This window comes from Piliocolobus tephrosceles, chromosome 15 (assembly GCF_002776525.5).
Source record: "Piliocolobus tephrosceles isolate RC106 chromosome 15, ASM277652v3, whole genome shotgun sequence".
NCBI classification, from domain to species: Eukaryota; Metazoa; Chordata; class Mammalia; order Primates; family Cercopithecidae; genus Piliocolobus; species Piliocolobus tephrosceles.
In genome coordinates this window covers 9,135,046-9,149,618 of record NC_045448.1, presented here as the reverse complement: position 1 = coordinate 9,149,618, position 14,573 = coordinate 9,135,046, and the positions used below count along the sequence as shown (strand labels likewise).

General features: G+C 49.2%; 1 protein-coding gene across 2 annotated transcripts in view; it reads right to left on the bottom strand.

Annotated features, from left to right (window-relative positions):
• Nucleotides 1–14,573, bottom strand: part of ASAP2 (ArfGAP with SH3 domain, ankyrin repeat and PH domain 2) — a 199,863-nt gene that overhangs the window by 22,184 nt on the left and 163,106 nt on the right. For both annotated transcript variants that reach the window (XM_023199047.1, XM_023199055.1), the window contains exons 17-21: nucleotides 11,525–11,714; nucleotides 9,483–9,568; nucleotides 7,408–7,523; nucleotides 5,651–5,718; nucleotides 1,147–1,260 (exon numbers count right to left, since the gene is read on the bottom strand). In XM_023199047.1, the coding sequence (XP_023054815.1) occupies nucleotides 1,147–1,260; nucleotides 5,651–5,718; nucleotides 7,408–7,523; nucleotides 9,483–9,568; nucleotides 11,525–11,714 (574 nt within the window). The remainder of the gene's footprint in view (nucleotides 1–1,146; nucleotides 1,261–5,650; nucleotides 5,719–7,407; nucleotides 7,524–9,482; nucleotides 9,569–11,524; nucleotides 11,715–14,573) is intronic.

Sequence of the window (14,573 nt, the reverse complement as noted above, 5' to 3'; positions counted from 1 at the left end):
ACTGCTCATAAAACGGGAACGTGGCGTCCGATCGCTTGACGAAGAGGCATACTGGGGCAGACTGCTTCCAACTTTTAAGGCAGGTTAAGTGTGAAATCAGTCGACTCTTCTCGCTTTGACACTGTTTTGTAGCTAACTCAGTGAAGTAATTTCTTAAGTGAAGTAATTTCTTATTCTGTATTCTAAGAAGCAGTAACTATGGATGTTAACTCCATGAGCAAAGACAGTCCAACAGGTTTCAGAAATGCCTTCTGGTCACCTACTGACCTATCCATCCATCTATCTAATTAGATATCCTCAATACACATCAGAACATTAATGCATTACAGAAAATTAAAAAAAAAAAAAAAAGCCAAATCATGAAAATGTGTTTAATGTAGCATTTGCCACTAATTCAGCACAGAGCACATTCCAGGCACGCCTCGAAGTACCATGCTGAAGGACAGATGGAAGTGGGTCGCAGCTACGAATCAGGGCTTTGGGTCAGACGGTCTAAGTCTGACCCTCAGCTCCGAGTCCTGCGTGAAGGCAGCAATCTTCCTGGGGATCACTCCCCGTGTGTGAGGCAGTGAGTATGGTAAAAAGGGAGCTGGAGGAGGAGGCAAGAGCCTTTGTGCAGTCCCAAGGCTGCCTCTAAATAGCTGCTTCACTTTGGCCAAGTCAACTTTTCCCTTGAGGCTTCAATATCCCAAACTGATAAATGAAAGGGTTGGACCCAATGAGCTCTACAGGTCGTCTGAAGATTTCAGTTAATGTTTTTTTAAGATCAACCAGGAGAATGTGATCACCTAGACTGGGAGAAATCTGGTCTTTATGATGTGACTCCATAGCAAGAGTTTTTCCTCTAAACCCACTGGAATCAATCCACCCCGCCCCCTCCCCCCCACACCCCTTTCCTTTGTAGCAAAAGGCTGCCTGTAAGTACAGGATTAGCCATTCCTTTAAATTAATGGGTGCAGGAGCTGGGAGACGGGAGATGGTAGTGGGAAGGATAAAACCAAGAGCCTACTGAGATCAATGAAAGCAAAAAGCAAGCTACATTTTCATTTCTATAAAACAGCTTTCTGCCTTAATTACACATTAGGACCCACATTGTTCTGGATGAAGCTGATCAAAACTCTTAATGGTTAGCAACCTGGCACAGACCTGCAATTTCTCATCCATGTCGTCATCACTTTCATCCAGGTCTTCGTGGAGTAGTCGCCATTCATATTCAACATGAACGTGAGAATTAAATCTTCCAGATAAGGCTTGGGTCAGCTGAGAGAACAGAGGGATGGTCAGTGCTGCTGCTCATACACTCAGCCATGCACCGGGACCCACTGAGGTGTGCAGACAGGAGGCCTGCCTTCTAGTCCAAGGCAAATTCATGGAAATCTCTGGGTCTCAGGTGAAGCCCCCGCCCCTCTGCCTAATTCACAGGGTAACCTTGAAACTCAAAGCTGGTATGTCCCAGCAAAGGCTTTGTAAACTCTATTAGTTTTCAGCCATAGTTCCTGGCTTGTAACTCTCAAAGCTCTTGCTGCAGTCTTTGGTTATAACGTGGGGTGTCAGGCCTCAGGAGACAGAATCTCTCTGAACTTCTCCTGTCCCAAGGCAGGACTCTAATCTCCCCCCACTTTTCTGACTGTGGGTCTTAAGACCCTCCCCAGAGAGGGTCTCACCCTATACCCTGGGGGGAGAGATGCTGACATCATGAAGCCTCCATAAAACTCCAAGAGGACTGGTTCTCCAGCTTCACAGAGGGTCCTGGAGGGTGACGCCCGGGGAGGGCGTGGAACCTCTGCGTCCCTTCCCCCACACCTCGCCCTACGCGCCTCTCTATCTGTATGCTCTACAACATCCCCAATATCCTTTATAATCAACCAGTAAACACAAGTGTCTCCTCGAGTTCTATGGGCCACTCCAGCAAATTACTCCAACCCAAAGAGGGGGCTGTGGGAACCCCCACTTGAAGCCGGTCGGTCAGAAGTTCTGGAGGTTGATTTCCGACTAGCGTCTGGGTTGGGAGACAGTCTTGGGGACTGAGCCCCCAGCCTGTGGGATCTGACACCACCTCCAGGTAGACAGTGTCTAACTGAACTGGAGGACAGCCAGCTGGTGTCTGCTGCTTGTGAAACCGCCTTTTCAAGAACATGGTTGTGATAAAAGTCTAGCATGGCTGACTCCATCTTGCTTCTGGCCTCACAGGCTGGCTGTCCTCCCTTACTCCTGGGCACAGACCAAGCTAACCATGGGAAGAATTTAGCTTGTGGTGTAACTTTGAAACAAGGATGGTAATAGTCCCTCCCTAAAACTGACTCAATGTTTTTATTATACTTCAAGTTCTAGGGTACATGTGCACAACGTGCAGGTTTGTTATATATGTATACATGTGCCATGTTGCTGTGCTGCACCCATTAACTGTCATTTACATTAGGTATATCTCCTAATCCCTTCCCCATTCCCCCACCCCACGACAGGCCCCACTGTGTGATGTTCCCCGCCCTGTGTCCAAGTGTTCTCACTGTTCAATTCTCACCTATGAGTGAGAACATGTGGTGTTTGGTTTTCTGTCCTTGTGATAATTTGCTCAGAATGATGGTTTCCAGCTGCATCCATGTCGCTACAAAGGACATGAACTCATCCCTTTGTTTGGCTGCCGAGTATTGCATGGTGTATATGTGCCACATTTTCTTAAACCAGTCTGTCACTGATGGACATCTGGATTGGTTCCAAGTCTTTGCGACTGTGAATAGTGCCGCAATAAATGTACGTGTGCATGTGAAAACAAGAAAACTGCTCTTGTGAGGCAGCTTGAAAGTGCCTTTGGAAGACTAATGAAAGGCCTCAAGATGAGGATTCTGGGAGGGGTCTGAATTCCGCTAAAAAATGTAGGTGCAGCTTGTCTCTCTATTAATGTAATTGTTTAACATCCAGTGGAGTGGCTCACACCTGTAATCCCAGCATTTTGGGAGGCCGAGGCAGGAGGACTGCTTGAGCCAGGAGTTTGAGACCAGCCCAGGCAACATAGCGAGACCCCATCACTACAAAAAATTTAAAAACTTATTTAGCCAGCCGTGGTGGCATGCATCAGTAATCTCAGCTACTCGGGAGGCTGAGATGAGAGGATCGCTTAAGCTCAGGAGTTTGAGGCTGTCTATGAGCACGCCATTGCACTCCAACCTAGGCAACAGAGACACTCTGTCTTTAAAAAAAAAATTGTTTACTGCACCTGAGGCCATGATATTTGTGACTTCCCCAACTGATCCTATAGATAACATATCCTAAGACTGATCTTTTGAGAAATTTTTTCAGACTTTTGCATCCTGGTGACCAACTGACTCCACCGAACCTGACTCATGCATGACTCAACCAGTCCCGTGGCTCCCACTGAGATGATATGCAGTGGCCAAGGGCTGTTTCTCACACTTGTATGATTTCACTCCCAACCAATCAGCAGCACCCATTTCCTAGCCCCCTTGCCCATCCAACTATCCCTGAAAAACCCTCACCTCTGAGCCTTTGCAGGGACACAGTTGAGTAATAACTCCTGTCCTCCCACTGCTCAGCCAGCTTGCCATAATTAAACTCTTTCTCTATTGCAATAACACTGTTTCGTGAATTGGGTTTATGCAGCAGGCAAGACAAACCTGTCAGATGACTACACGTGGTGTAGGGGTTGGGGGAGCCCCACACCTTTGGTCACAGCAGTCTGCTTCTGTATTGCTCGTTGTGACAACAGTGTAAGCGTAGAGAAAAAACAGGGCTAGAGAGCTTTCCCCAAAACAACAAGCAAAGGATATTTGAGATCTAAAGGATGCTGATCAGCCTGCAAGTATCCACATTCTATACAGGAGAAAGCTCAACCCCAGGAGAACGAATGTGCTCATTCACTGTGAAGCCAGCCTTTTCAACCAGGATGAGAGAATTAAACGCTGTAGAAAATGATCTGAGTGGCTATTTTCTCAGTTCTCTCAAGGAAGGTAGATAGCTAGTTCCGTTCTACATGTGCAGAAGAGAAGTTAATTCATTACACACTATGGGTGTCTTAGAACCTCAGGGCTTAATTTCCCTCATAACCAGATGGTAGCTACATGACCCTGGGCAAGTCACTTAACTTGTCTGTGCCTGTTTCCTTATCTGTAAAATGAGGACAATGGCAGAAACCATGTTGTAAGGTAGTTATGAAGATTAAATGAGCTAGGTCAGGTGCGGTGGCTCACGCCTATAATCCCAGCACTTCGGGAGGCCAAGGCAGGTGGACTGCTTGAGATCAGGAGTTCAAGACCAGCCTGACCAACATGGTAAAAACCCATATCTATTAAAAATACAAAAATTAGCTGGGCGTGGTGGCAGTTACCTGTAATCCCAATTACTCGGGAGGCTGAGGCAGAAGAATTGCTTAACCTGGGAGGCAGAGGTTGCAGTGAACTGAGATCATGTCACTGCACTCCAGCCTGGGCGACAGAGTAAGACTCCATAAAAAAAAAAAAAAAAAAAAAAAAAATTAAATGACCTAGTGGATGTGAAAGAGGACCTGTTACTTATCTTACACCTGTATAGCATTTATTATTAATAGTTCTTTTTTTTTCTCCCCCAGCCTGGTGCACATTTGCATAATCATGGCTCACTGTAGCCTTGAACTCCTGAGCTCAAGTCGATTCTCCCACCTCAGCTTCCCAAGTAGCTGGGACTACAGGTGCACGCCACCACACCCAACTAATTTGAAACTTTTTTGTGGAGATGGCGTGTTGGTCTGTTGCCCAGGCAGGAGTGCAGTGGTGCTATTATAGCTCACTATAGCTTTGAACTCCTGGTCTCAAAGTGATCCTCCTACCTTAGCCTCCTGGGTAACTGGGGCTACAGGCACGCTCCACCATGCCTTGCTAATTTTTTTAACCATTTGCAAAGAAAGTCTCACTATGTTGCCAGGCTGGTCTCAAATTCCTGGCCTAAAGCAGCCATCATCCCCTGCCTCAGCCTCCCAAAGCTTTGGGATTACAGGCATGAGTCACTGTGCTCAGCCTTAATAGTTCTATTTACTGAGTGCTGTGTGTCAACTGCATTACAGCATTTGATAATAATTCTCACAACGACTGTATGTACTGGTATAACTGACCGCACTTTAGAAATAAGGAAACAGCCTAAGAGAGTTTCCTTCCAAAGCCAAGTGGGGGAGCCCACGGCAAGGCCAGGGCTGCCTGGCCTGGTGGGGTCTTTCTACTGTCTACACGGTCTATACTGAACAGGAAAAGATGGTGTCGAGCAACCCACATGATCTGGGGCTGAGGAACAAAGAAAGGAGGTTGGCCTTGATGTCCAGCAAAGCAGCAAGTAAACAGCTTGGAGGCCAGAGAACAAGCCCTTGTGGCGGCCTTGGGCCTCTGCTCCAGTTGTCCCACCACATCAGTGATGTTACCAACACAGCCAACCAGCAAACACTGACTCATACCCCAAGTCTCACTACGAGGGGGTGGGACCCCCTAGGTTTCCCTATATACTCCCTAGCATGCTTTCTCCAAGGCAGGCTGATTCTGGGCTCATCCCACCAGAAACACTGAGCTCTGCTCAGGACACTGGTTCACAGCAAACCCTGCCCAAGGAGGACAGGCTTGGCTCCCTGTCCCGTGACAGGTGCCCCACCCCGTCCTTGTGGCGGGAGACTCACCAGCTCCTCACAGTGCTCATGCTTGAGGCGCTTGGCAATGTCCAGCGGAGTCTCTCCTGACTCGTTTGCTAAAAGTCAAGGGCGAGCAAAGGAGGCGTTAAGGCAAAACCCAGCAAAGGCATGGCATCCAGGACATTTTTAAAAGGAACAGAAAGGCAGCACTAAATTACATTGGGCCTGGTTAATGAAATCCACAGTGAGTTTGACCTAGTTGAGGATGAATGTATCTTGTAATTGTATAGAACTGCAGCTAAATACAGAAGGTATAACTTTAAAAGACAAAGTCTGAACTAATCAAAAAACTAAAACTGGCCAGGCACAGTGGCTCATGTCTGTAATCCCAGCACTTTGGGAGGCAGAGGTGGGTGGATCATTTGAGGTCAGGAGTTGGAGACCATTCTGGCCAACATGGTGAAACCCCATCTCTACTAAAAATATAAAGATTAGCCAGGCGTGGTGGTGCGAATCTGTGGCTCCAGCTACTCAGGAGCCTGCAGTTGCAGTGAGCCGAGATCGCGCCACTGCACTCTGGCCTTGGTGACAGAGCAAGACTCTGTCTCAAAAAGAAAAAAACAAAAACAAAAACAAAAACAAACCCCAAAACAAACACTAAAACTGTTGAGGAAGCCACCTAATTAAAATCCACATCCAAACTATAAGTCACTGAATAAAGCGATTCACCATAAACCTCTAACGAAAAGCACTGCTAACCTAGTTCCATGCACTGGAATATAATAAACTTTTATACCTTCTCTCAAGCAGTCTACAACCTTGAAAGTATAGACTTTTTTTTTTTTTTTGAGACAGAGTCTGGCTCTGTCACCAGGCTGGAGTGCAATGGCACAGTCTCAGCTCACTGCAACCTCCACCTCCTAGGTTCAAGCAATTCTCCTGCCTCAGCCTCCCAAGTAGCTGGGCCAACAGGCGCATGACACCACGCCCAGCTGATTTTTGTATTTTTAGTAGAGACAGGGTTTCACCATGTTGGCCAGATGGTCTTGATCTCTTGACTTCACGATCCACCTGCCTCGGACTCACAAAGTGCTGGGATTACAGGTGTGAGCCACTGCACCCGGCCTACACTTTTTCTAAATAAGCCTCAGTCAATGAGGTCTGATTATTAATTTTTTAATGATAAGCACGGCTCTCAGGCAGATGTGTGTCTTTTTTCTACTCTTTCCTCTTTAATAGTTCTTCAAAAATACTTCCTCCTGAGGAGTAACAACTGGATGCTCTCAAGGCACAACTGTGCCTTGGCTGTTGGCATGCAGGGGTCCTCCATAGAGGGAGGGACTGGGGCCAAGTAACAACCAGCGCCCTTCATGGAGGAAGCCGTGGTGCAAATGAAAGGACAGAGCAGTAAACAGCATCTCCCCCTATAATCCATCAAACCCAGAGCCAAGAAAGGGGCCAAGTGTGGCCGCAGGTAGGGGTGAATAGGCTCAGGGTGTGTGAACAGGTCAAAATTCCCCAACCTTGTCCAAATTCCCCTGGCATTCGTGAGAGCTGCAAGACCCACCCTTTGCTTATCTTATGATCTGTAAAATGCCTTTAAATGCTCCCAAAGTCTAAGCAACAGATGGTGAATGCAGCCTTGTGGAACAGGCAGGGAGAGGCCCTTTCTCGTTAGTGGTAAGTTCTCCTTCTCCTTGGCACTAACAAGAGCCCACAGGGTCAGCCCTGTTTCCAAGAGCAGGGCTTGGGTGGCAGAGGCCAGGGTGCAGCTGAGCCCACCCCCGGGGCCTGGGCCCACTCACCTATCTCGATGGAGGCCTTCCCTCGCAGGAGCAACTTGAGGCACTCGGCATTGTCAGTCAGGCAGCAGTAGTGCAGGGCCGTGCTGCCTTTCCCTGTCTGTTTATCCAGGTTCCCACTGCCCGAGCACAGGAACAGAGAGAGAGCATAGTGTGTCACAGGCCAGAGGATCAGGACTGCCCAGCAGGGAGCCTGGGGCACATGCACAGGAGAGGCAGACAGTCCCTGAGTGAACAGTTTCCCTAAATCATTCCCACGGTGGTGGGACCTGGCACCATCCCGGCCTATGTGGCTGGAGAAGCCTTAGCAGAAGGTCATCAAGGAAATAACACGATGATGGCAGAAGAGGTCAAAAGGGGAAGGGGGCATCCCTCATCCCTGCTGCTGCTGAGCATGTGGGGCCAAAGCAGAGGCAGTGCACCGCCTGGGCGAACCCGGAGCCCAGCATCCTTCTCACGTCCCCCCGGCTGTGCCCAGAGGCTGCCGTGCTAGGCTGGCCAGCTGTGCTGGATGCAGGGCCTCTGGATGCCTGTGTGACTCACCCATCCTGTCCTATGGGAGGACAGGGGCTGAGCTTTTCTCTACCATTATTTGATATTCCCTCCAGGAAAGCGAAAAGTCACTTTCCCAAAGCCTAGTGACTTGCCCAAAGTCACTTTCTCCAGGCTCCTCAGCCTGTTTGCCCTGGAAATACCTTCTGAAAACAGGCTCAAGGGGAATCTTGAGCTTTTCAAAAGTTCTTCCAATGTATCACAAGACCAGGTCACCCAAAAAAGGTGCTCAGGCTTGGCAGACATGGCACAGGCCCTCAACCCTAGCAAGCATGGCCACCGTCACATTCTGAGGAGGGGCAGTGAGCTTTGTGACCCTGCACAAAGTGGGGACAGAAGGGCGACCTCAGGAAGTGGCACCTGCTGCTTCCATCAGAAAGAAACCAGTTATATTTTCAATATAAAAAAAGGAGCTTCTTTTTCACCAAATTGGGGGCATGGGGGAGCTTTTCAGAATTCTCCCCCACTTTTGTCCTCCTTCCACTCTGAAAAAAAGAAACGGAGACTTTCCTTCTCCTGCCCCCTGAAAATGTGCATGGAGGGAGAGGCATCACGCAGCTATCAACCAAATGTTTATGGAACCCCTGCTGCGTTCTAGGAACCAGGCTGGCACTCAGGCATAGGGCATCAGGGCAGCTTCCACCACGAATCCAGTGAACTCAGGCTCCTCAGGAAGAAGCTGCAGGTCTTGGGGCTGACCGCCCCACACTCCCCTACTTTCTGGCCATTTCTTCACTCCTCTGCTCAGAAATGGGAGGAAAAAGCAGGGGACACAAAATGCAAACTATCCCATGGCTTTTGCATTTTGGAATTTTCCATTTCCTTTGGAACAAATTTCTGGGGCTTTTAACAGCACCTCCTCGTCCAGTACACACACGGCTCAAACCATGATCAGGGAGTGAAAATACACGTTGAGGGGTCTTGAAGTCCAGCCTTCAGCTGCCAGGCAGGTAGCACAGGACTGAAGCAATATGCACCAAATCATAGGGACTCCCGGATCTGTGGTAAACCGCCTGTGCACATCTCTAAAGGTCATTTCTAATCAAAGCATAAAAACAACTTCTTGACCCAAACAAAACACCCATAATCCAGTGCTCCGGTTTCTAATCTCTGGTTCAGACCATGGCTAATGTGTGGATCCCCTCCTTGCCTGCTATCTCCCTACTGCTCAGGACACTCTGCTTGGGCAGTGTGATGACCTGGCTCACACGATGAGGCGAGGACTGCCCCTGTGCACAGAGGGTGGTCATGGGGTCCCCAACTTCACTAGCCATATCTACTTGGTGTCTCCCTCAGTATCAGACACTAGAAGTTGGACCCTGCAATTAGCACAAAAGAGTTTCTAGAGCTTTTTTAAAGGATTGCCATGGAGTACCTCGCACCTGGCGGTACTTTTTCTGTCTATCATTCCTGCTTAGACCTGGGAAGGTTCTCTTGACAACACATCAGGATGAAGCTGCTTCTGATTCCTTCCCCAGAAATACCAAGGAGAAAACGAGTGCCTCCCTTAATTTCAGAACACCTACCTGTTCTGAACTAAAAAGTCTACAATGTGAAGAGAGGTTCGATCCACGGATCTGACTGCAAGGTGGAGGGCAGTTTCATCTGGCTCCTGAAAAATCAAACAAAGGCATTCCAGAATTCTAACAGGAGCATTCAATTCTGTGTCCAACACTGGTGAAATAGTGTATAACTCTTCCAAAAGTCTTTTATCCTTCCCTTCGAGAAACTTATCTCTTAGATAGAGTCTCTTCAATTTCTACACAAGCTCTTTGCCCTTGGGAATGTGCAATTTGGAGATTGGTCCTGTTTCTCCTGACTCCATGGGAAATAAATGAGAAGTTCAGGGGTTTCATTTCTAAGTCCTCTCAATTGACCTGTCCCCATCCCTGCATCAGCACCACAAGGCAGATCCCTGCCTGCAAGCAAGAATCTTGTTCAAAGGATCCAGGAAGGTCCCCCAGACCACCTACAATCCAATCCCTTTACCTGCTCCTTGAGTAGAAACATATGTTTCTTAAGCAGGCTTAAAGTTTTGCATTCTACACTTATACACAAGGCTACGAACGCTAATAACTGTGCTGTCTCCAGCTCATACTGGGAATTCCCCAACTCCGCTACCTCTTCTGAAAGTACACCTGGCAGGTGGGGGAGAAGAGATGAACAAGGATTGTTTCAGCAGGTGGGTGGGCAAGAGAACCAGAGGAGGACAGATCTTGAGGACAGGAGGTGAGGGCAAGGGGAGGTGCCTCCCAGGCCTCCTGCCCCACCTGCTCGGCCCTCTGGCTGCAGCACAGCTCAGTGCTGGGCACTCTCCACACTGCATGGGTGGGCATGAGTTCTCTCTGGAGCTAGGGAGAGAGCGGGACCAGCCCAGAGCCCGCATGGACGTGCCTGTCACCAGGAGAAAGATGCTGCAGCCGTGAAGCATCATTGATGATAAGCAGCCAGCCCAGTCCTGAGGTCCTGAGGTTCCAGGCAACCAAATGTGCATCTACAGGGCATTTGTGGACCAGAATCCGGACACATGCCACCCCACTTGGGTGCTGGTATGTTACTGCAAACCCACTCCAGCTGGATGCCCACCCTCTCAAGAGAGCTCCCCCAGGAAAGGAGGGGTCTTGCTCCTACTCTATTCCCTCTGAGGGGGACCATGGTGGGGTGTGGGTTCCAGGGAACCGCCCCCTCAGAGAGCTTCTCTCATTAGCATGAAGCTCAGGTTAAACCTGCTCACAGATGACGGGTCCCTCTCAGGCTGCCTAGCTTCTGAGATGTCTTCTCCTCCACCTGGGAATGGGCGTTCTTTCCAGAGCTGGCATGACATTTTTGGTGTAAGAATAAACCACTAGGTGGGTACAAAGTTTTAGACAAGCAGAATAAGTCCTGGAGATCTAATGCACAGCCTGGTGATTCCAGGTAAGAACTACATAGTGTCTATTTCAAAACTGAGTCAATTTGAAATGTGCTCTCCAATAAAAATGGATGAGTATGTGAGGTAATGGATATGTTAGCTAGCTTGATTTAATCATTCCATGATGTAAACATGGATCAAAAACATCACACCATACCCCCTAAATATAGATAAAATTATTTGTCTACTGAAAAGAAAACCCCCTAGTTTATTCTACTGCAGTACCTCTATCCATGCTGTCTTCCTCTGGAGAATTACCCAGCTTTGGTCAGTATTGCTGATTCCACCGATCTACCACGGTGCCCCAGTTTTTCTGTTTTTTTTTGAGACAAGGTCTCACTCTGTCGTCTAGGCTAGAGTCCAGTGGCACAATCATGGCTCACTGCAGCTTCAAATTTCCAGGCTCAAGTGATCCTCTCAACCCAGCCTCCTGAGCAGCTGGGACTACAAATGTACACCACTATGCCTGGCCAATTTTACTTTTTTTTTTTTTTGGCAGAGATGGAGCCTCCCTATGTTGCCCAGGCTGGTCTCAAACTACTGAGCTCAAAGGATTCTCCCGCCTTGGCCTCCTAAAGTAAAGTGCTGGATCCCAGGCATGAGCCATTGTGCCCAGCCTTTTTTTTTTTTTTTTAAAGTAGCAGCTCACACTCTTACATGTCCGTTGGCTAGTGGGATTTTTTCCGTAAGATCCACACCGTCAGCATAAGCTTGGAGCAATCCAAAAATATCTCTCGTTTTGACGGCCTCGCAAAGGCTGTGAAGCTTCGCCGCGTTATCCGCGTGCTTCTTCCTTGCGTATCTCCTCTCAATGTACTTGGCTGTGATGTAGTCCTTTCTCGCATTCCTGAAACCAAACATAATTGCCTTGCAAATCATGAAGGGCCTCTACCCGCCGTCCAGCATTCCTTTGTCTAAGGCCACATTAATGGTTCCCGCACCACCTCCCTGGTAAGCAGCGCTGGCCCCAAAACACAAAGCACGAGTGGCCGCCATGTCGTTCAACAGCTGCACAGGTCTTCACTGAGACCTCATGGGAGCTGGCCGGGGGACAACTCCCCCATGTTCTCTTGGCCCACCGCCCTCTATCTTGTCTCCCTCCCCTCACTCCTAAGTTCCGTGATCTGACCTCACTGTCGCCCTCGTCACTTCCACGCCCTTTTTACCCAGGTCCCTCCACTCGGCATGCCCTGCGCCTCGTCCTCCAAGAAGGCTGGCCGCCCTGCCCCCGCCCTCCAGGCAGCCCTGGCCAACCTCTGCCCCAACCTTCTCTCCATGAAGGCCTGCCTGCTTGACTGCCAGACAGGCCCATAAGCTACAGGCCCATAAGCTCCTTGGGGCATGGACTACGACCTCTCCTTTGTAGGCACCGTGCCCGGTATGAAAGGCACTATCAGATGAACCAAGATGAAATGTCAGTCCTCTTTTTGTGTTCTACTTTCTGTCCTTTATGTGGCAACATGCTCAGACCCCACCCCATCCAAAGAGCCTAGAGAAGCAGGAACAGAAGGGGGCCAAAGAAGCCTGAGTTCAAATCCCACTCCCACCACACACTGCTGCTTTGAACTTGATCAAGTATTTCATCTCTCTAGACTTGTAAGTTTGACTTGTGAAAATGCACACAATACATCCTCACAGTAGCACCATGAGACATACGTGCGTCAACACATCTACAGCACATACAGGGGGTCCCTGGGCCTTGGAAAGACCCAGTGAACTTACAAGAGGGACAGCAAGAGAATCAGCAGCTCCCTGGTCACAGAGTACATGCATTTTACGTTCCCAATTCTGAAGGTTGAGGGTCACTGCCCAGGGACTCCTAGAATCTTGAGAATCAGGCCGGAGCCAGGCAGGGGCAGATCAGTTGCATTCCTTTGTAACACAGCACTGCCTACAATCTGAGGACGCATGCGGCTGCTCCCCTTCGAGCTGCAGTCCCCGCGTGGTTCCCTCTGGATCTCCTCTCTGTCACTCAGCTGACTACAGCAAGGGGCCATGGCTGCTGGAGCAGTTGTTGACTTTTCTGTACCTGCCCTAAATCCCCATGGAACAACTGGCCCCCAGAAGGGGAGTCTGAGCCCGCTGGACATGCAACTGGAGGCAGGGAGTGGATCCTGTCTACCCTGGGGTCCCTTGAAGATGGGCCAGCCTAAGATGAGAAGCCGCAGCACCCAAACAGAACCAAGCGGACAGAGGTGTCTTGCCAGCGTTTGCCAGGCCTCATAATCTGCTTGCCCTTGGGTGCATGTGGCTCCTGGACACGCCACAGTATGAGGCTGGCTGGTGCAGCTGGAGAGGAAACCACGTCTCATGGTGCCCGTTCCACCTGAGCAGGCACTGTGCTTCACACTCAAAGTAAAATATTAGCTTATTATTAATATGCTAATATTAGCAAAGTAAAATATTAGCCCAGGAAGGACTTCCAGGGGCACCTGGTGAACTCGTGCTCTGGCACTTTCCAACACACTGCCGCCCTCCTGCTCCAGCTCCAGTTCAGCCCACTCTACAGGGCCTCGGTCAAGGCGTGTGCCTCAACTTCCCCCAGCGCGTGCTCCCCGTCCACACAGCGCTACCCCGTGCACTGAGCTCACTGCGGTGCTGGGTGACTTCTGTGTGAGATATGTGGTCTCAACAGATTCCCTCAACAGTGCCATGAGTTTTCATCTCCACTTGCAGGCACAACAGGCCCTCGAATAACATCATTTTGTTATAACGTTAAGAAAAACATCAATTCCCAGGCAGGGTCACTGTGTGGAGTCTACCTGAGTTTTCTCTGGGCACTCAGGTCTCCCCGACATCCTGAAGCTGTGCGCACTGGGCTAACTGCTGTGTCTCCAAGTCCCCACTGTGAGTGCGTGTGGATGTGGGTATGACCGCATCCCACAGTGGGATGGGGTCCTGTTCAGGGCTTGTTCTCACCCTGGACCTCAGCTGCCAGTACACGCTCCGGCCACCTGTGACCCTCAACTGGAATAAGTGGGTGAATCATTATCTTACTTGTTTTTATGAATCTTTCTTTCTTTAACCCACTCAGTAGCCAGAATCTTTCCTAAATGTATGCATAGCTCATATTTATTTCAATGTTTAATATCAGAAGTGTTCTGGGTCTTTATTCAGAAGTTTGGTGATGTTTTCATGATCAGAAATATGTGGCAGGAACTGAACTCTGCTTTACATCAATTGGCGCAGGGTGAAACTGGTTTCCTATACAGCATTCTGCTTCAAGTCACAGGTTTCCAGAAACCTTTGAGTTTCTGGAACACTGAGGATTTACTGTGCACTGAAGTCCATAGAGGGAAACTGGATTTTGTTTCCTCAGGCAGCTGGTGGGCCAACGAGGGAAGACCCATTTTATTCCTGGAGGTTCTCCTCTCAGGGCCTCCAGCACAGTGTGACACCCAGGGAGATGCTCCATTCCTGGCCTGGTGAGTGTCATGGTGGACAGCCCATTTAATGACGTAAATGCCTCTTCTGACAGGCAGTTAGACTGGACAGTTGTCCAGTTTCATGCACTTTTCAATAATCACTGTGGGACAATCATGACTGTGACCTCTGCAGGAAGCGGGTCGAGAGAAAGTGGACTTCCTTGTTTTTTCATGTATTTACTCATCTGCCCAGGGCTTGGAGGCCCGGAAGGCAGTTCCTACACAAACATGGGCACAGATCTGTTTAACTCCACACGTGCCCCCTGGTTTTGTGAAGGAGG